This window comes from Moschus berezovskii, chromosome 16 (genome assembly GCF_049115385.1).
Source record: "Moschus berezovskii isolate FMDL1 chromosome 16, NW_MosBer_1.0, whole genome shotgun sequence".
Lineage (NCBI taxonomy): Eukaryota > Metazoa > Chordata > Mammalia > Artiodactyla > Moschidae > Moschus > Moschus berezovskii.
The window spans coordinates 54,043,454-54,065,647 of NC_142475.1; the positions used below are offsets into that span (position 1 = coordinate 54,043,454).

Here is a 22,194-nt window from a genome sequence, read left to right on the forward strand (position 1 = left end):
TTCCCGAGGTTGGCGGCAGGGGCTTGGCAGGGCCTGGGCTCTGCCTCTGTGTCCAGTGCTCCTTGAGGCGATTGGTTCTGGACAGAGAAGGAAGGCTGAGCACTGAAGAACTGATGATTTCAAACTGCGGTGTTGGAGAACACTCTTGAGAGTCCCTTGGACTGCAAGGAGATCCAACCAGTCCATCCTAAAGGAAATCAGTCCTGGGTGTTCATTGGAAGGACTGACGCTGAAGCTGAAATTCCAGTACTTTGGTCACCTGACGTGAAGAGCTGAGTCATTAAAAAAGACCCTGATGCTGGGAAAGATTGAAGGCAGGAGGAGAAGGGGGCGACAGAGGATGAGATGGTTGGTTGGCATCACCGACTCAATGGACGTGAGTTTGAGCAAACTCTGGGAGATGGTAAAGGACAGGGAAGCTGGTCGTGCTGCAGTCCATGGGGTCCCAAAGAGTCAGACACAATTTAGTGACTGAACAACAAGAGAAAGAGAACACACCTGGAATTTGAACATGTCCTCATGTGTCTTAAAATTTTTTTTATTGAAATCTAGTTGATTTACAGTGTTAATTTCTGCTGTATAGCAAAGTGATTCAGTTTTGCATATATATATATTCATATTCTTTTCCGTCATGGTTTATCATAGGATATTGATGATAGTTCCCTCTGCTGTACAGTATGCCCTCTAGTCTCTTCATCCTTCACTCTGAAGATTTCTCAAGAAAAGAAGGTGGCACTTTCAGGCTCCCATTTCAGGGCTCCATTGCCAGGGGTGACTGGGGTCCTTATCTTTGAATAAGTGTCATCTGCTGTGGTATCACCTGATTCTTTTTCCTGTTAACCATCTTTAGAAGGGGAGAAACTCAGTAATGTCCTAAAGCTAACAGGACTGTCCAGTGGTTTAAAAGTCCACTGCAGTTCATTTCCTGTGTGGCCTGTGACTCAAATGGTGTCGCTTTTCAGCAAAGGCAAGCATCGTCTTCAGCGGGCTTCCAAACGTGATCTCCTAGGAAACTGGCTGTTGCAGCACATCAGACACCTGGTGTGCCGTGAAGAGGTGTGGAGTCGCGCTTCACCTTGGAGGTGACAGCCGGACGTTGCGGTGAGGGTGCACCTCGCGCCCACTGCACTGTGGGTCTCTACCTGTGTTTCTCCTCTTACCTGGGACACTGGAAGCAGGTCTTGCTCCCAGATTTCAGGGCTGCAGCTTCAAAGGACTTTGTGTGATGCCGCGTCGTTCACAGCAGACACTGAGAGGTGGGGTGACTGCGCTGAGAACGGGCTGACTTGACTCCAGCCCAGTGTTCAGCGGTCTGTGCACACGTGCGATCTGTACATGTTCACTGTCTCAGTTGCTCTGCTTGTTTTATGAACGCCGCAACTCCCCTGATTGTACACTTGAAACGTCTGCAGGTTATGATTCGTTAACCGTGTCTCAGTAACTATGTTAAGACGAGATGCTCTGGCACTGGGTGAGGGCCCCTGGAACGAGAGCCTGTGGAGGAAGGAGAGGCCGTTCGTGGGCTGAGAGCAGTGAGGACCGACGGGGCCCCGCAGGAGGGGCGCCACCCCCTGCTCTGGAGGGATGGAAGGCCAGCGCCATCAGAGGCGTGGGCGTGGGCTGAGGGCTGTTGCCTTGTGGACAGTGTATAAAGGCCACTGTTTCTACATGAATTATTTTTCTTCCTAAGCATGTCCCAAAGTTTCTGAATGAATGAACACACCACTTTCTCTGTGAAGATTGAGGCTGAGTGTTGCCTGATTCCTGAGCCAAATGTTTCTCCCGCTTTGGTTTTCCTGAGGATGTTTTATGATCACCAGATGGGCTTTTTGGCACCCATGGGCTTTATGAATAATTGAAAAAGCATCTTCAAAATACACCCCACCTGCAACAGCGTGCCCTGACAAGCTCCCACCGGGAGACGGTCATCTCCTTTGGCCTTTGTAGATGTAGTTTATCCTGCTTTTGTTTATTTCGCACTTCTGGCACCAGTGAGAAAAATGTGCATTCAGCCTTTGGCATTAGTGTCTCTTTCAAAAGTGCACAAAAACTGACACATTCCCTGAGTGGCCCTCCCCACCCCCTGCCGGAGACGAATGCTAAGTCACTGTGAGAGGCCTCCCAGGAGGTGCTGTGTAGGTTTTGGCCACAGAGCAGCCTGGCCGGGAGGTTTTCTGGAAGCTCACAGAGGGTGGAAGTGTGCTGCTTGTCCCGGCTCTGCTGGGTCTTCACGAATCCGACAGTCCTGACTTCTGGTTCTCGCCGCGCTGCTATGAACTGCTAAGTTATTTACCTTCTTGGGCTCACCGGTGCCTCATCTACAGAGCCGATAAGATCATGCCCGCCCCACCTTGAGGAACGTGGGGAGCAGTCAACGCTGTGTCCAAAGTACCCGTTGCTGCGCCAAGACACGGTAGACACACGGCCACCAGCCACTCCTGGGGCGGCGTTTCTGTCGTGAGCGTGCTGTTTCTCCCCACCACACACATCCCACTTCCAGCTGTCATCTCTCCCAGTTGTCACCGTGCTTGGATACAGCCGGCTTTGAGAGACATGTTACTATTTTAGCATGTTAGACTGTATTTCTGAATTGCCCACAGAGATGCTCTTAATAGAAAAATTGAGCACTATAAACAGTAACTCTGAAGTTCTCTCTAAACGCTCAGTTTGATTCATGATGATCTTCTAGGCTCGTCCCATTCTTAAATACCCTCTGTCCTCATAAATCTGCCCAGCTCTGCGGCGGTCTTCCCACGAGGCTGCCTTCGTCTGTTAGTGACTTTTTTTGGTCTTGTCTCCCCATTAGTTGTCATTCCCGTCTGTTCCCTGTTCTATTTGCGGTAGCCTGGGTTGGCAGGAAAACTGGCCGATAACGGCTGAGCAGAGCTTCCTCCCTGTTCCCGCCCGCCCGGCTGGGAGCGGCCCCTCCTTGCTCACCCTGGCTCCATCCAGCCTCTTGCCGCCCTCTGTTGCCTCCTCTCTGGCGCTGGCCCCACGCAGGTGAAGGGCTTCTCTGCTGCCTTCCGGAGGCCGGCTTCTGCCTCCCGTCCTAGCTGCTGACCTTTGTCCTCATTTATCATTTATACGTTGCTTGTCTTTTCCATTCTTGATTGGACCAGGGGGCAGAATATTTTAGTCTATGAAGTCCGAGAATAGCTTTCTTAGTGTATATTTCTTCTGGGTTTGAAGATTACAGGTTTCTGAGGTTTCCCTGAGGTTTTGAGGTCTTTGTCAGAAAAGGAGGCAGATTTCAGATCTAATTTTGTTTTTTCTTAAAAAAAAATCATTTTATTGATCCTTTACCATACAAAATTTATTCAAATTACACCCATTTGAAGTGGTAAGATCACAGCTAGAGAACAGGTTACTCTGTAACAATCTATTTACAAAATCCATCATAAAAGCTTTTTTTTTTCTTTTTACATTATATTACATATTTTCTTTTTTAAACTAGCATACAACACAAAGCTAAACTGACTAGTAGTTTGCATACTCCCAATTCTGGGAGAAATACTTCCTTTTGACAAAATCTCGTACCCCACAGGAAAAGAAATTCCCACAATTGGACAGTTGCCACCCGACTCACTCTGCAAGGCATCTTCCTTCAAATCCCTCATTTCGTACACATGCGTTGTCATGCACACGCTGAGTTCTTACTTCCTTTTTCCTGAAAGCCAAAGCTTTAAATACTGCAATTGTATTTACAGATCTACACTTACAACAAAAATGAACGCAAGAGCCACCACAACCACAAGAACAACAAGAAAAAAAACAAGATAACACTCTTAAAAAATTACAAACCAGCTAGAAAATATTCTGGCAGTGTTTACAAATTAACTGCTGTTTCTGTACAAAATTGCTAGATAATGAAAATATGAGGAGACTGAGTATCAACTTAAATAAAATGATTACTACGCACAGATCTGTACATATAAACACAACTCTGATGCTGGGAAAGGTTGGGGGCGGGAGGAGAAGGGGACGACGGAGAATGAGATGGCTGGATGGCATCACCGACTCTGTGGACATGAGTTTGAGTGAACTCTGGGAGTTGGTGATGGACAGGGAGGCCTGGCGTGCTGTGGTTCATGGGGTCGCGGAGAGTCGGACACGACTGAGCGACTGAACTGAACTGAACACTGTTTGACAGCTCACGTGTTTTTCTTTATACAGTTTACTCTCTAAGGCTCACGCAGTCATAATTCGCACACTTGTAACTTTTAGCCATTTCATGTGTGAGCTTTAATAGCAGCAACTCAATGGTACCAGGAAACCTGCATACTCAGTACTTAAAGTAACACAAATACTGTAGTACTAACCCACGTCGTGTGCCAGAAACTTATGTCAAAAAGAAAATGACTAATGCAAACAGAGTATAGTATGGACGTCTCATTACTGTACACCAGTTAAGCCCATTAACTTGGAAACCCTTATGCATGAAGGAACTTTTTAAGACTTATTAGGATTCCTTTCGTTTTTTAAAACAATAAATACGGCATCATGTTATGAAAAGGTTTAACAAGAAATTCAACCAAACACACAACCACCTAGCCAGGTGAGCTCAGTCTTTAGACTTTGGAAAAAAATCAGCTTTGTGCAGCTGGCAAAGAGAAGTACACAAAGCTGGAAGCAGAGGCAGCTAACCAGATGAGATAAATATGGGTAATAGGGAAAAGCTTGGCATAAATGGTTTCCCATACAGGAAAAAACCCCCACAGTGCATTTCCAGTAGGCACTTGACACAAAGCTCCCCCTCCCTCCCCCACCCAATGCTTCATCTCGGACCAAGTCCAGTGTGTGTCCAGGGGAGGAGGGTGGGGATGGAGGCCGAAGAAAAAGGAGGATAAACTGCACCTTTGTTTTTCTTCTCAAACATACACCCATGCATACCTGTACAAATAATTTAAAGTGCTGGTGTCACTTGTGTTGACCCCACCACCACTTTGCATATTGTGGAAATCTACCTAGAGTAAATCGGCTGGGGCTTTCGTGGGTTTTGTTTTGTACTTTTCCTAAGGGATATAAGTAAGGAATATTCCGTAAGATGGTATGGAAAAGCCCAAATGAACTTTTTGGCCAACCCAGTATTTCTTTTTTCCCATCCTGTTGAATTGAGTGCCTACCATGCGCCTCCCACTGTGTCGGGCAGAACAGCAATTCAACTCAACCATTCTTGGTGTTGAGGTTTAATTTATTTATTAGATGACGCCCTCATTCCCACAGTCGTTAGCATCCAAGGAATGGATGTGAGGTACTCTGCCACATTCCCAGTGGGAGATGGCCATCTACCCCCTGGCCAGTGGGAAAGCCATTCTTGGACTCAACTGGTCGGATTTTGCCGCTGTCAGGAAGCCTCCAATTTGGGACGCCATTCCTGAAGAGTTAAGTGGGAGATGCCCTGGCATCCTGCCCTGCCTTTTTTCTACAGCCCCAACTTTCCTTGGTTCAACCTGCTCTTTCACAATGGAAGAGGGAAACGGGGGTTCTGGCCAGGACTCCTGTAGCCCCCGACACAGTGGGAGATCCCTGCTCTCAACGGCTGAAGCGAAGTGCCACTGATAGCATGCTACTCACGACGGGGGATGTCCTTCTCCCCAGAGGCCTCTCCATCCGACCCCATCCTGAGAAGTGGTCTCCCTGAGTGCAGTGTAGAGCCCTTTCCCTGGTCACAGGGGGCCTGAGAAGCCCAAGGGACAGAGGGATCCATCCATACCTGCTGCTCCTTGGGGTCTGACCCGGTTCTCTCCAATGGTCCGCCCCAGGTCAGTGAGCTCTACTCGCTCCGAGCACCCCCTCCTGGGGAAGGAAGCGAGATGGGGCAAAGCTTCTCGCCGAGGCTATTAAGCCTTAGATCACACATGCTCTGATCAGTAGACGTTCTCTACCTCTGCTTAAAATAATCTGAATTAGCAAAAACCGCTTCAAAGTAAACAGTTAAATTGAAATGGTTGATGGGTGCCACAGGAATGCTTAAATGGCAGCTAAAAAAAAAAAAATCCACAAAGAACTCCTAAGTAGGCATTGGCTATAAACTTCAAACTTACAAATACGTTGGGGGCAAGAGAGTGGGAGTGGTTTATGGAGACAGGAAAATCCACAACAGCTTAGAGGGGCAGAACGCGACTGTTCTTCTGTATCTGCGATGAATATTGGAGAACAGTTTCTTCATCCGAAAGGCTGTGGAAGATCTCTTGGCCTCCAGGTGGGACACGCGGTCCATAGCTTAAACTGAATTATGACAGTAATTTAAATATTTCTAAGAAGAGCTGAAGAAATCCATTTCATACTTTTGCATGACTTCAAGTTTACAGTTCCTGCAGTTTCCATCCCAAATTAGCAGACCCCAAAGACATGCATTCTGCGGAGAAGGCACGGCTTGAAATGCTATTAAGGAAGATTGCCGTTTTCGAGTGGGCCAGGTGGCCAGACCCCATTCTACAGCCCATCCATCAGGCACAGCAAGCCAATCAGGGAAGGAGGGAGGGAGGAAGAGGACAGGTGAGAGACACCTGATTGCACATTTTCTCACTTGCTGACTCATCCAGGAGATTTTGGAGCCTGGGGCTAGGCAGGGCTTTCCCAAGGGAGCCTGCAACTGTGCGTTGATAGACAGTTTTGTTTTTTTTAATTCATTAAAATGTCAGCTTTGTTCTGAAGTCTGTAGTTAACTTCATGATACTATCTTGGAGGAAGAAGGGAGGAAGGGACAACACTGCATGACACATGTTCTGGTTCTGTAATAAAAAAATATTGGTTTATAAGGGGAGTTCACACAAGCATAATCAACTACACATAAAGTCCTCCACCAGCGGGAGCTTTTCCAAATCATAAGCATCAAAGAGATCGCTGATGCCTTCTTCCTCCCCGAGGCTTAGGAGATAGTGTTCTTGGAGCAGGCGAGGCAGTAAGTTCACAAATGGTCCTTCTAGGTTGGAAGGAATTTGGTCCTCAGTCTGCTGTAAAAGGTTGGCCGCGGAGGCCAGAGGAGAAAGGTTTGCCATAGAAATCGAGCAATCACTATGTCCCGAGTTGGTTGAAGTCAAGTTTTTGGAAGTGGGTTTAGGGATATTCCCATTGTGGTCTTGGTTGCTTGTTTTCACTGGACTGTGTGTTTCAGTCTCTTCTGGACACAAATAAACCTCAGTGGGTCCTTGGGTACTTGCCAAATGTATTTGTAGGCTCTCTATTGGGTCAGGCACTTCAAGTCTTGTTTCTGGAGGGGCTTTCACAACTATAACAGTTTGGTCTTTAAGGCCACTAATTTTTCGAATATCTTGATATGTAACATAAGCTAACCGTTGATTCTCTGAATCCTCGGTTAACAGTTTGAGGTCCAGGGTGCAGCTTTGGATCAGTTCATCTAATTTCTTCTCTTCCTGACTGAGCTTGGTCACTTCTTTTGACAGGCCTTGACACTGGGCCAGCATGCCCCCATCCTCAGATAGACTGCAGCCCATCCACTGCACGTTGTTTTTAGACTTCTTCTTAATGAGGTGGATGCCTTCCAGGACGTTGGTGATGTCATAAATCCTTCTCTTTTGCACCTTCAGCACCTTTGCTGCCTTCCTCAAATCCAAGACCCCATCAGGTGATTGGCTCAGTAGCTGAATGAACTTCTTGGTGAGCAGACCAAGGGATGTATATCATACTGTGTTTTTTCTGAGGGAGATTTTGGAGTTTTGGGGCTATGTGGACTTCAGAGTGCAGCTCTTCCTTTGCCCTTGGGGGTTTTTAAACCATCTGAGAGGTACTGCTGACCGCTTTCTTCTAGCTCCAGCCTGCGCTTTGCCTGTTGCTGTAAGGGCATTTCCGAAACCAGCCTGGCTCCTGGGGAGAGGTGGGGGGTGCCGGCTGGAGAGGGGGAACGGAGGGCCGAGTGGACAGGCGGCGCCAGGCGAGGGCGGGCGCCCGTGGAGTGGGGGGTGCTGGGGAGAGGGAGGGTGGCCGAGCCAGGGCTGGGTGCGAGGGCGCCGGGACGGTCCCAGGCCAGGGAGCCGGCGAGCAGGAGGAAGTGGGTGCCCCCTCTCCCCCTCCAGCGCCCCCTCCCGCTGCCACCGCCTCCGCCTCCCCAGTCACAGGCGCGTCCTCCGCGCACGTGTGCGAAACGTCAGATCTAATTTTTAGCCTTTTTGGCTCAGGGCCAGCATCCCAGAGCCCTCCAGTGCCACTTCTCGCCAGTTCCCTTGTGTTGGATCCCATTTTTGAGTCAAGCATGCTGAAGTCGCAGGGTGCTGTGGCTTGCTCAGTCTGTGGTGGGAACGGTGGGTGCAGGAAGGCCCCAGCCTGTGTTTTGAGAGCCTGTGACTTCGGGAGGAACCACCCTGCCTGCCCCGCCCTTCCTAGATCAAGTCTCAGAAAGACTCTTTGAGACCCTGCCGGCGTCTCATGTCCGTCCTTTGGATCTGCTGCTGCTGCTGCTGAAAGGTCTCTGCCTCTCACCACGGCTGCATCAGAGCCACCCCCGGAACCACCTGCGCTGGAGAGGGAGCTGCTCCACAAGGAAGCACAAATAGGCCCTCTGCTCAGGACATTGCCCGCTGCAGCACGGAGCCCCTGGGCCCTGCAGAAAGGGCGTGTGCAGTGTGGTTACGGGTGTCTACAAGGCAGACAAGAACCCCAGTCCTCTGGGAGCCAGCAGCCGCTTGCTAGTGATGGAAGCTTCCCCAGGGAGGGGCGAGCTGTGCTGTACCCCAGGCCACGTGTGGGGAGCGAGGGGATGGCATTTAAATCCGTCGGGCACCTGCCTTATCTCGGCAGGGACGACTTCGGGGGCTCCCTGACAGGCTCCATGGGACCCAGTGTCTAGAGGCTTAAGCGTGTGGAGCTTGTGTTTTGCAAATGTCTGTGTTGATGATAGTGGTACCGTTCACAGCAGGCACTGTGGTGTAGGGGGGGCTTTCTAGATTATCCCCATGGTGCTGGGGGAAGGAGAAGGGGGGAGAAAAAGCTCTTTCAAACCTCACGACTTTGGATTGACTTTTACACATGGGTCTTTGTACAGGGACACATGATGAAATTTCAGTTAATGGAGAATCGAGTTGATTATTGAATGTGACTTTGGGATGATGGAATTTTCGTTGACCATGGTGTGTAAACTGCCAAATTTGACCTGTGATTTTTTTTCATTTACTTAATGTTTTGCGGTGGGTTTGTGACTTGCTGGAGCCTTTGCAGCTGCTGTGGGGGCACAATAGTGAAGTTGAAAAGAGCGTGGTCCTCAAGGGATTCAGGTCATGTAAGGGATCTTGGGCATGTGTATCGATTGTTGTGATAATCATAATAGCTATTTTTGTTGCACGTTCCCCAGGTCCCAGCCTCATGACAGACGTTTCACATTCTCTGGCCCATCTGAGTCCTCCAGGCCCTGCCTTGCTGCCGGTCTTCCTGGACACAGGGCCGCCTGGGGTGAGGGTGGTGCTGGGGTGCCAAGGGTGGAGCATTGTCCGCCAGGGTGGCTGGGGACGCATGGTGACAAAGTGGGGTGTTAGGATCCACGGAGACAGTGGTCAGAGGCGCACAGAGTGAGGAGGCGCAGGGCGGGGTAGGGCTGACAGGGAATGTGTTTTGGCAGAAGAACCGCCCAAGTCTGGTTGCACGTATGGACATGATGGAAGCTGGACTCTGGTCCTGGGAGCCGCAGTGTTTCCATTTTGCACTTCGCTCAGCATGTCGCCCTCTGGGGTCCCCACCCAGAGCTTCCAGGGCTTCCCACCCACCGCTCGGGAGCCGCAGAAGGCCCTTGTTTCCCCACCACGTCCAGGGGGTGTGAACGGCTCTCCTCGGACTCTCAGCCCCTCTGTCCATTCTCCAGGAGCCGAAGGTGCCTTTGGGGAAGGCTGGTGCCTGGATCGTGGTCACAAGCTCTTCCCGGTCTTGTTCGCCCTCCAGTACCTTGAAGAGATTTGAAAGCAGCTGTGTCCATGCCCTCTAGGGGTTCTCGGTGGCCGGGTTGGTCTGACTGGTCTATCTGCTGTGACCAGGAGGCTCTCCTGAAGTGCGTTTGGTCCCTGCCACGTCTGAGCTGCTCGAGGGGTTCGTGCTCCCCTGCTCATGGCTGGATGATGCGTTGGCGCCTGGCTTGCTTGTCCCTGGGTGTCGGTGTTGTTCTGCCGCTCTGTCGACTTTCTGTTGGGATCCTGAGGGGTTCATGAACTGTTCTGCAGCCACTTCCTGAAATTGTGTTTTGGGTCTGCTTCTTCTCTGCTTAATGCAAATCATTTAAAAACTAACTTTTCACGGCGATGCTCCCAGCAAACGTTTCTTCATAACTGGTGGTCTGATTTAGAAGTGCCTCTAGTTGATAACTGAGTCAGTTTTTTGAGGGGCACAGAAGATACTTATCTTCACCGCTGTTAGCAGTGTTTATGGTCTGGAAATGAGAGTGGGTGGCAGTTTTCTTCAGCCTCATGTGGCCATCGTGCTGTCCAGAGGGCTGTCGAGTAGCTCAGGGAGGCCAGGAGGGGCGTGACCTGACTGACATTTCCGTGGGCTGACTGCTGTAGAGGCGCATGAACGGGCAACATGAGGGGCAGCCAAGGAGGCCTCCTCCACTGTCCTGGAGGGAGGCGGTGGGAGCCGGACCTGGGTGGTAGCCTTGAAGGCCATTTCGTGAAGCACCTTGAGACCTAACAAGACTTCCGGGCGGATGGGATGCAGAGACCAAGGACTTGGCGGCGAGTCCTGGGTTAGGCTGACAGGTGATGTCAGGGACTTGGAGAGAGGGCTGGCGGTGGCGGGTGCTCTGCAGGGGCTCACACGGTCCTGTGGCCCAGTAGTGGCTCCTGGGACTGGGAGAGGAGGTGCTTGCAGACTGGGTTAGGGGGCAGGGTGAGGCCAGCCTCAGGAATGGAGGTGCGGGAGCGGCTCACGCAGGCCGGTGACGGCGGGGGGCATCGTCCAAGCACAGGCAGCTGGGCCGGGGTGGGCAGTGACGAGGGGCCAGGCGGTGGAAAGGCAGCCAGCCCTTCTCAGAGGCGGCCTGTCCTCAGCTTTGATCTGTAGTGGCTGTGACTACGTGCCCGGGAGATTGACCAGGCAGCTGGCCTTAACACGAGACGGAGCAGAAGAACATACCGGAGCACTGCTCCAGATGTTAGTGATCCTTGAATAAAATCTACATTAAAAAAAAGAAATCGATCAACCTCTGACTCACGATTCTCTCTTCCTCTTTGCAGACGGCATCAGCGTGAGTGGCTTTCCGCTGTGCAGCCCCTTCCGCCAGGTGGTCAGGCCCCGGGGGGAGAGCAAGCCCGTGAACGCGGCCGAGGGCGGCCGGCCCGGCGAGCCAGGCCACGTGAAGGTGAGTCGGCCCGGGCAGCCTGCCGAGGTGCTTGGTGCTCCCGGCTTCTCCCGTGCCTTTCAGCGGCAAAGTTTGAGTGCTTTTCAGAAAGGAGAGGAAGGATGTATTTGCTGACAGATGTGTGTTTGTGGGAAGCCGGTGTTTCTCCTTCCTCGTGAGGTTCGGGAGCCTTGAGGGCCTTTGTGTGTTGCTGCTGCTGACGTGGGCTTCCTGAAGCTTCTGGAATTTGCGTGTTGAATGGAGGACTGTCCTGATGGAAGTAGGGCATCGCCAGCCTTTTTCTTGTTCACTTGAAAACTGTATCTGTTGAGTCACTATTCTCAGTTCAGGTGGTTATGGCAGGAACGCTTCTTAAGCCTCAGGCAGCTCCTTCCGCTCATTGGTTTGTGGGCGCCGTAAGGAGCAGGCGTTAGCGTGAAGGCGCCGGGGGCAGAGACGCGCTGTCTCCTCGAGTGCAGGGAAGGCGCCGGGGGCAGAGACGCGCTGTCTCCTCGAGTGCAGGGAGAGTCAGGGCCGCGCATGTGGCCGTCACACCGCCAGCGTCCGGGGGGGCGCGGTGGACGCGCCTGCCCAGGGGGAGCGTGTGGAGCGCGGGCCCCAGCGTCTCCGCGGCTGTGACCGGGGTGCAGGCGCGGTGTCAGCCGCTGTGACGCCAGGCAGGCCGCGCGCAGGCCCAGCCTCTCGGGGCGCTGCTCACACTCTCCACGTCTACCGGGGGCGGTGCCTGGCTCAACCTGTCAGGAGCTTGGCCGCAGTGGCCATGAGTTAGCAGGTCAACAGAGCGTGAGCCATGGGGGCTGCTCCTGATGAAATGAGACAGCGCTGGAAGGGCCTCTAGGCCACTTGCGGTGAAGCTGCGGCACGTGGGTGGACCATGCCCGCCTGGATCAGTGGTGGGCGCGTCGGTGGGTGAAGGGCTCAGGAGCTGGATTAGGGGGAATCTCTCCACTCCCTGCAGGGAGGAGGAGGGAGGCTGGTATGCTGGGGTCCCTTGTCACTCAGAAGCTTGAGGTCTGTGCTTGGCCTCTCATGCTGGCCACACGCCCTGGGATGTGGGAAGAAGATCCCAGTGGAGAAAACAAAGGCACGGAGGTCCACAGGTGCGGGAGGCATGGGACCAGGGGGCGTTGGGTGCTCTTGGTGGGCGGGGCTGTTGTCAGGGAGCCACAGAGGGGAAGCTAGGGAAGTGGCTTCCTCCCAGGGTCCCGGGTGTCTCTTCCCTGCTGTCTTGTGATGACTGCCGCCATGTCCCTCCTCCCGGGGCAGGCCCCTCGGCGTTGTTCCACTTCCCTCTGCGGTTGGCCGTGTGCCCCACTTGCTTCCGCCTGCCGTTGGTGGCGGCTGGGGCGTGATTGTCTTCTGGCCACATCACACACGTGGCTCCCCTTCGAGCTGTCGGCATGCTGTCGGGTGGGCATGCAGACTTGCGGGAGCCTTCATGATGAGAGGGAGCCGCCTGGCTTGTCTGAGGTCTGTGCTCGGTGAGGGGTGCAGTGAGTCCAAACCTGTGGAACGTCGCACCTGTCCGTGGTGGTCCAGATGTGCCCCCATGAGGCTCGGTGGGGCAGGGGTGTCTGTGGGTGTTCTGTGCTTCTGGGGCTGTCGTGTGGGGTCTCCTGGCACTGCTGAGCCTGTTGCATTCTCCTTCTCCCCAAAGCAAGGACAGCTTTAATTGGGAACATGCTAAACCTGTAAAATCCTTGCTGAGGAGCAGTGTAGTCATGGAAACAAGTTGTTGAATGACAGCGGCTTCTGGGGAGCCCCTCTGGAAGTGGGGAGAGAGAACATGTGTTTCCTCAGACTCCCGCAGAGGGTTGCTCTCTGCTCAGCCACTCCACGCCCGTCTACCAGCCCGAAGGATCCCTCGGATTGGAAGCAGATGGTGTGGAGTGGCTGTACGCGAGACGTCAGGTTGCTGTAAGCCAGACTCCTCAGGATGGCCTCTCTGACCTTTGGCTGCTCTGTCTTCAGGGCAGCAGCTGGGTCCACAGGCATCTCCCGGGGGAGCCAGTGATGCCGGCCTCTGTCCGGGCAGCGAGGGTCTGAGCTGAGGTCGCTGGCACTCCCGCCCCTGCCTGCAGGCCACCCCCTGAAAACCGCCGAGCCCCAGTCCCCTCACCTTCAGCTGGGGAGAAAATCCTTTCTCACGAGGCTGTTAGTGAAGATCCGGTGAAACTACCCTTGGGCAGGTGTTTTACTAAAAGCAGTGCATAGGTTGGGAAGGAGGGACAGAACTGGGGGCTGCCTGGACCGGCGAGTTGAGGGGCCTGGTAAAGGCATCCCCTGGTTACAGAGCAGGCGGAGCCAGGCCTCCTCGCTCACCCGCCCAGACCCTGCCTGTCTGCGTCCTGCCGTGTGGATGTGCCGGTTTGGCCGCCGCCTCCTGCGCCTGTCTTGTCAAAAGGACAGGTCATGACTGTGTCAGCTAAAGAGGCCCGTGAGCACAAAACTCAGAGGAACCTTTAAATTTAGTGAATCTTAAATCCAACAAGACTGTTCTCAGTAGCTGTTCAGTTTGTCTGTGAACAGAGAGCTTTACTTCTTCCTTTCCAGGGAAGATAACTTATTCCTTTTCCTGCTTTATCGTACTAACCATGTGAATGATTGTAGAGATAAACCATTCAGTCTTTCATCATTAAGTGTGATATTAGCTGTAGCTTTTTCATACACATCCTTTATGATATTAAGGAAGTTCCCTACAACCATTGCAATAAACAAGCAAAAATTTATAGCTAATAAACCAATGAGGAAGATAGAAGTTGAAGGAAAAATAATAGTTCAAAAGAAGGAATAAAGAGAGAACAAAGGAAAATGGGACAGAAAACAAGCAGCACTTAAACTACATTAGTGATAAACTTAACCACATCAGGAAGCAGATGGAAAGTCAGTGGCCTAAATACTCTAATTGTGGGTAGAGAGCATCAGATTGGATAAAAAAACCAGGACCCACCTCCAGCTGTCTCCAAGTAATGAACTTTAAATATAAAGACAAAAATAGGTTGAAACTAAATGGATGGAAAAAGATATACCGTTCTTACACCAATCTTGTGGCATTATGGGGAACAGAGAAAAGCAAACTTCAGAGCAAAGAATATTACCAAGGATAAAAGGTCTTTTCATAATGATGAAGGGCTCGATGTTTCAAGAAAGTTTAAGCCATAAATATTTATATACCTGATAATAGAGCTTCAAGATACATGAAGCAAAAACTGATAGAATTGCAAGAAGAAATTAGAGTGTTCAATATCCTTCAATTATTGATAGAACAAGTAGACAGAAATGAGTAAAGACAGAGAAGATTTGAACTGTACTGTCAATCAGTTTGGCCCAGTTGACATTTATAGAACACTCACCAGTTGAGTACAGAATATATGTTCCTTTCAAGTATACACGGAACAGTTACCAAAGTCGACCATACTAGGGTTGTGATGGTTCGATTTTGTGTGTCAGCTGTGCTAGGCCGTGGTGCCTGGTTGTTTAGTCTAGATGTGGCTGTAAAGCAGTTCTGGAGATGTGACTAATATTTACAACCAGTTGATTTTAAATAAGAGATTATTCTTAATAGTATGAGTAGGCCTAATCCAACCAGTTGAAATTGTTGTTGTTCGGCCGCTAAGTTGTGTCCGACTCTTGGTGACCCCATGGACTGCAATGCAACAGGCTGCTCTGACTTCCAGAGACGGAATACTGCCTCAAGGCTTGACATAGCTCCTGAGTGAGTTTCCAGCCTGTCAGCCTGCCCTGCGAATCTCAAACTTGCCAGCCACCACAGTCACATTGGCCAGTTCCTTAAAATAAACCTCTTTGTCCGCATGTACACACAAGAGCTGCCCACACTAGTGCCCTGTTGGTTTGTGGTTCTGTTTCTCCAGAGAGCCCTGACTGATATACAGAGGGCCACAGAACAAACCTCAATAAATCTAAAAGGAGTCTCGTTTTATAAAGCATCTCCTGACAGTAATAAAATTAAATTAGAAACCAGTAACAAAAAGTCTTTGCACTGATCGCTGAGGAAGGCATTCTTATCTCTCCTTGCTATTCTTTGGAACTCTGCATTCAGATGCTTATATCTTTCCTTTTCTCCTTTGCTTTTCGCTTCTCTTCTTTTCACAGCTATTTGTAAGGCCTCCTCAGACAGCCATTTTGCTTTTTGCATTTCTTTTCCATGGGGATGGTCTTGGTCTCTGTCTCCTGTACAACGTCACGAACCTCCGTCCAGAGTTCATCAGGCACTCTATCAGATCTAGTCCCTTAAATCTATTCCTCACTTCCACTGTATAATCATAAGGGATATGACTTAGGTCATATCTGAAAGGTCTAGTGGTTTTCCCTACTTTCTTCAATTTAAGTCTGAATTTGGTGATAAGGAGTTCATGATCTGAGCCACAGTCAGCTCCTGGTCTTGTTTTTGCTGACTGTATAGAGCTTCTCCATCTTTGGCTGCAAAGAATATAATCAATCTGATTTTGGTGTTGACCATCTGGTGATGTCCATGTGTAGAGTCTTCTCTTGTGTTGTTGGAAGAGGGTGTTTGCTATGACCAGTGCGTTCTCTTGGCAAAACTCTATTAGCCTTTGCCCTGCTTCATTCCGTGCTCCAAGGCCAAATTTGCCTGTTACTCCAGGTGTTTCTTGACTTCCTACTTTTGCATTCCAATCTCCTATAATGAAAAGGATATCTTTTTTGGGTGTTAGTTCTAAAAGGTCTTGTAGGTCTTCATAGAACCGTTCAACTTCTGCTTCTTCAGTGTTACAGGTTGGGGCATAGGCTTGGATTACTGTAATATTGAATGGTTTGCCTTGGAAACGAACAGAGATCATTCTGTCGTTTTTGAGATTGTATCCAAGTACTGCATTTCGGACTCTTTTGTTGACTATGATGGCTACTCCATTTCTTCTAAGGGATTCCTTCCCACAGTAGTAGATATAATGGTCATCTGAGTTAAATTCACCCATTCCAGTCCATTTTAGTTCACTGATTCCTAGAATGTCTATGTTCACTCTTGCCATCTCCTGTTTGACCACTTCCAATTTGCCTTGATTCATGGACCTAACATTCCAGGTTCCTATGCAATATTGCTCTTTACAGCACCGGACCTTGCTTCTATCACCAGTCACATCCACAACTGGATATTTGTTTCGCTTTGGCTCCATCCCTTCATTCTTTCTGGAGTTATTTCTCCACTGATCTCCAGTAGCATACTGGGCACCTACCGACCTGGGGAATTCCTCATTCAGTATCCTATCATTTTGCCTTTTGATACTGTTCATGGGGTTCTCAAGGCAAGTATACTGAAGTGGTTTGCCATTCCCTTCTCCAGTGGACCACATTCTGTCAGACTTCGCCACCATGACCCGTCTATCTTGGGTGGCCCCACATGGCATGGCTTAGTTTCATTGAGTTAGACAGGGCTGTGGTCCATATGATCAGATCAACTAGTTTTCTGTGATTATGATTTCAGTGTGTCTGCCCTCTGATGCCCCCTCGTGAAACCTACCGTCTTATTTGGGTTTCTTTTACCTTGGTCGTGGAAATTCTCTCACAGCTGCTCCAGCAAAGTGTAGCCGCTGTACCTTACCTTGGACAAGGGGTATCTCCTCAAGGCCGCCCCTCCTGACCTTGAACGTGGAGTAGCTCCTCTCGGCCCTCCTGTGCCCACGCAGCCACCGCCTCTTGGATGTGGGACAGCTCCTCTCGGCCACCGCCCTGACCTTGGGTGTGGGGTAGCTCCTCTCGGCCATGCTTCTGCGCGTGGTCGGTTGCGCGGAGCCGGCGTCTCTCAAAATAGAGGAAAACAACAGAATAGGAAAAACAAGAGATCTTTTCAAGAAAATTAAAGATATCAAGGGAACATTTCATGCAAAGATGAGCTTGATAAAGGACAGAAATGGTATGGACCTAACAGAAGCAGAAGATGTTAAGAAGAGGTGGCAAGAATACACAGAAGAACTGTACAAAAAAGATCTTCACAATGAAGATAATCACGATGGCGTGATCACTCACCTGGAGCCAGACATCTTGGAATGTGAAGTCACGTGGGCCTTAGAGAGCATCACTACGAACAAAGCTAGTGGAGGTGATGGAATTCCAATTGAGCTATTTCAAATCCTGAAAGATGATGCTATGAAAGTGCTGCACTCAATATGCCAACAAATTTGGAAAACTCAGCAGTGGCCACAGGACTGGAAAAGGTCAGTTTTCATTCCAATCCCAAAGAAAGGGAATGCCAAAGAATGCTCAAACTACCACACAATTGCACTCATCTCACACACTAGTAAAGTCATGCTCAAAATTCTCCAAGCCAGGCTTCAGCAATATGTGAACCGTGAACTTCCAGATGTTCAAGCAGGTTTTAGAAAAGGCAGAGGAACCAGAGATCAAATGGCCAAAATCCGCTGGATCATGGAGAAAGCAAGAGAGTTCCAGAAAAACGTCTTTATTTCTGCTTCATTGACTATGCCAAAGCCTTTGACTGTGTGGATCCCAATAAACTGTGGAACATTCTGAAAGAGATGGGAATACCAGACCACCTGACCTGCCTCTTAAGAAACCTGTATGCAGTCAGGAAGCAACAGTTAGAACTGGACATGGAACAACAGACTGGTTCCAAATAGGAAAAGAAGTACGTCAAGGTTGTATATTGTCACCCTGCTTATTTCACTTATATGCAAAGTACATCATGAGGAATGCTGGGCTGGAAGAAGCACAAGCTGGAATCAAGATTGCAGGGAGAAATATCAATAACCTCAGATGTGCAGATGACACCACCTTTATGGCAGAAAGTGAAGAGGAACTCAAAAGCCTCTTGATGAAAGTGAAAGAGGAGAGTGAAAAGTTTGGCTTGAAGCTCAACATTCAGAAAACTAAGATCATGGCAACTGGTCCCATCACTTCATCGGAAACAGTGTCAGACTTTATTTTTTTGGGCTCCAAAATCACTGCAGATGCTGATTGCAGCCATGAAATTAAAAGACACTTACTCCTTTGAAGGATAGCTATGACCAACCTAGATAGCATATTAAAAAGCAGAGACATTACTTTGCCAACCAAGGTCCGTCTAGTCAAGGCTATGGTTTTTCCCATGGTCATGTATGGATGTGAGAGTTGGACTGTGAAGAAAGCTGAGCGCCGAAGAATTGATGGTTTTGAACTGTGGTGCTGGAGAAGACTCTTGAGAGTCCCTTGGACTGCAAGGAGATCCAACCAGTCCATTCTGAAGGAGATCGATCCTGGGTGTTCATTGGAAGGACTGATGCTGAAGCTGAAACTCCAATACTTTGGCCACCTCATGCGACGAGTTGACTCACTGGAAAAGAGTCTGATGCTAGGAGGGATTGGGGGTGGGAGGAGACGGGGACGACAGAGAATGAGATGGCTGGATGGCATCACCGACTTGATGGACATGAGTTTGAGTGAACTCCGGGAGTTGGTGATGGACAGGGAGGCCTGGCATGCTTTGATTCATGGAGTTGCAAAGAGTCGGACACGACTGAGCGACTGAACTGAACAAAAAGTCTTCGAAAAGCCCTCAGACATTTGGAAACAAAATGACACACAAATAACCCATGGGTCAAAGAATAAATAAAAAATTAGAAAGCATTTTGAAATGAGTGAAAATGAAAGCACAACATATCATCTGTGAGAGGGTGCTGAAGCAGTATTTCTGGAGAAATTTATGGTACTTAATGCTTGTGGTGGAACAGAAGCCTGGCCTTCAATCAATAAACCTCAGCCTCAACCAGAAGAAAGCAGAAAAATTGTGTAAGTTAAACCTAAAGTAGAAAAGGAAATAATAAAGACCCACAAAACCCCTACAGCCCAGTTTGTACTCAAAGGTGAAAGCTGGGTGTGCTTTCCCCTGAGGTCAGCCACGGCGGCCACTACCAGGTGGGCCTACCCGTTCTGCCCTGTTGGTGCTGGCTCTTTGATTAGCGAGTCTGTCTCAGTTCCTTTGATTCCTGGCACTTTCTCCAGTCCTCTTCCAGGGCCGAGTTCTGATGTCACCCTCTCTGCCAGCCTTTCAAGGGTTCTGGTGCTCAGTCGCTGCCGAGCAGTGTCCGACTCTTTGCAACCCCATGGACTATAGCCCGCCAGGCTTTCTGTACATGGGATTTCCCAGGCCAGAATATCGGAGTGGGTAGCCATTCCCTTCTCCAAGGGATTTTCCCAACCCAGGGATTGAACCAGAATCTCCTGCTTGGTAGGCAGATTCTTTACCACCGAGCCACCTGAGAAACACCTGGCCCTGTGCTAATACCTCTGGGTTCTCTGTAACTGTGAGCTCCTTGTGGCCATGCGTCCTTTGGAATGTCTGGATCCAGATGTTTCAGAAAGTGAGGTCACATGTCCCCTCTCCATAGAAATCCTCTTCTCTCCAAAGAGGCTCTCTCTGTCAGTGGGGCGAAGCAGGGCAGTGGGGTAAGTCTCTTCTCTCTCAGGGTAAAGTTTGAAATTCTTTAGAGGTCTGATGACACTCTGTCTTATGTCCTGTGAAGTATTTTATTTTATTTTAGCCTTTACAGTAAAGAACAATAGGATGTTTGTGAAGTTCTCATATACTTTTATGTTTTAATAATTGTATTTATAAATGGACTGACCAGAGAATCTGCTAAGAAAACTTAAGAGAAATGTATTCAAGAAAAAAACACAAAAACCTATGTCGTGCAACAGCATCTCTTCTTAATCAGGCTGTGTTAAGAGTGGAAATGGTCTCATGAGCCTTTTGGTGCCCATGGGCAGCAGAGGAGGATTCTTGTTAGCGCAGAAAAGAAAGTGTGTTAGACGGTTTGTTCATGGATTGTTTATTAATATGCACCCAAGGATGGCAAGCAGGCGCAGGCCCAGGCTGCAGACTATGTTGGCCAGAGAGGCTTGGCACGTGGCAGCAGAGAATTTGGACTTTTCAAGCAGGGTTTACAGTTACTTCTCTTATGCAACTTCACAGTATTTGAGTGGGAATTATTGAAGAGCTCAGAAAGATTAAACAACACACCCAAGGTCAAGCAGTTTCAAAGTAGAAGCTAAAATTCAAACCCAGTTATGGCTAAATCCCAAAGCTTGTACTGTTCCCACAATATTGTGCCTCCTCTCTATATATACTTTGTAAGTTTCCAAACTTATTATGGGATATGAAACATCCTCTGTTGATTCAAGGCATATTTATAGAGCAGTGAATGAGCTTTTGCCTATCTGACCCTCACTTTTCAATCTGTAAAACGCAGATAATAAGCCTTCCTCCTGGGCTCTTGTAGGGAGGAAAGTGTCTGCTATTAGCCTGGTAGATAAGAAGAGCTTACAGAATGGCAAATCCAATCCAGTTCCAAATTATTTCTAATCTTTCCCAGGAACAGTTAAGGGAGGCAGTTTAAACTCTACAAAGTTTAACCATAAAAGTGTCAAAAAGAATCCTTTAATCTGCTCGACAATTTCAAAACTTAGTAAGAAGGGGAGCAGTAAGAGAAGTGAGAGGCCTCTGCTTGAGGAATTCTAAACATGTCACGGAGAGGGGCCAGAAGAGCGGGCCTCAAGGTCCTTGGGGAGGTGAAGGTCCTTGTCCACCGGGAAGACCCCTGTTCCTCTGAACCCCCATCACATTTCATCCCCCGCCTCCATCCGACAGGCCCCTGGCGAGGAATGGTTCAGTGCCGGGTTCGGGAAGCTGGGGCTGTAACGGAGCAGGACAATGTCCTGGGGTGTATCTTCTGTCCGAGGAGACAGCCGGTCAGCTTGTGAGACATGCTGGGCGTGCAGGGAGGTTGAGGCAGGAAGAGGACCCCCGGCAGTCTGTAGGAGACGCTCGCACACAGACTGTGTCCGATGGTTTCCTGCACTGAGGCAGGGCACGATTTAGAACATCACCAGCGGCCGCCAAAGTCCTGAACTATCTATGCGCCAAGTTTTTTTTTTTTTACCCCCATTGCTGCTCTCTCTCACTCCTTGTCTATTAATCATGAGCTACGTTTTGACCCCAGCAGGGCCTTCAGCGCTGGATCCCACACCGCGGCTGCGTCCAAATCACCTGGCGGCTTGTTGGGACACCAGTGCTGAGCCCCCCTCGGGTTCTGACTCAGCAGGTCCTGGTCGGCACCCGGAGGGAGTTTCTAACAGGTTCTCAGCTGCTGTTGCTGGCGGTGGGGAGCATGCTTTGAGGACCATTGCCATTAGGCATGAGATGTTTTTGATTTAGCATTTTTTTTTTTTTAACCGCGTGCAGGACTGGACTGTAGGCAGTTCTGGACCTCTCTGATATGCCTCGTGACCTTGGATTAGCTCACAGCCTGGCACATGGGAAGCTGACTGATGTGAAGTCTGAGTCGTAGCCTACCAGACTCCTCCATCCATGGGATTTTCCAGGCAAGAGTACTGGAGTGGGCTGCCATTTCCTTCTCCAGGGGATCTTCTTGACCCAGGGATTGAACCCGGGTCTCTCCTGCATTGTGCAAGCAGATGCTTTACCATCTGGGCTACCAGGGAAGCAGGCTAAGTGGCTCACTTCCAGGTACCTTGTGGACTGATTTGTGGCACCTGGACTCTCGAGATGGCATTTTCTCAAACATTTGTGGTGAAATCTTAACATAAACATACAATTAAAATTAAAGCTGGGCGTCCACATGCTTATTGGGGAAAGTCAAGGAGCACTGGTCTAGGAATCCATAAACCCGGATGCAGCCCAGGCCCTTCTAGGGATGAGACGGACTGTGGTGGTGCCTTGTGGGGTTCTCGGAAGCCCCCCAGCCTGTGAGCTCCTGGTCGTCAAGAGAGAGGCTGGTGGTTCACTGGCAGGACCTCCCAATTCCCAGGGAGACAGTGGAAGAAAAGGTGTACTTCCATTGTATTCTTGCCAAACAGGAAGGTTGAGTTAGATCAGCTTTTCAGAAGGACTGACAGAAAACCAA

At 49.7% G+C, this 22,194-nt stretch overlaps 1 protein-coding gene and 1 pseudogene across 4 annotated transcripts in view; one reads left to right on the forward strand and one right to left on the reverse strand.

The window, feature by feature from the left end:
* The window catches only part of TRAPPC9 (trafficking protein particle complex subunit 9), a 415,657-nt gene that overhangs the window by 120,489 nt on the left and 272,974 nt on the right, over nt 1-22,194 (forward strand). For all 4 annotated transcript variants that reach the window (XM_055431945.2, XM_055431946.2, XM_088844845.1 and 1 more), the window contains one exon: nt 11,175-11,299. In XM_055431945.2, coding sequence (XP_055287920.1) covers nt 11,175-11,299 — 125 coding nt within the window. The remainder of the gene's footprint in view (nt 1-11,174; nt 11,300-22,194) is intronic.
* On the reverse strand, nt 6,783-7,807 carry LOC129559972 (transcription factor E2F3 pseudogene; annotated as a pseudogene).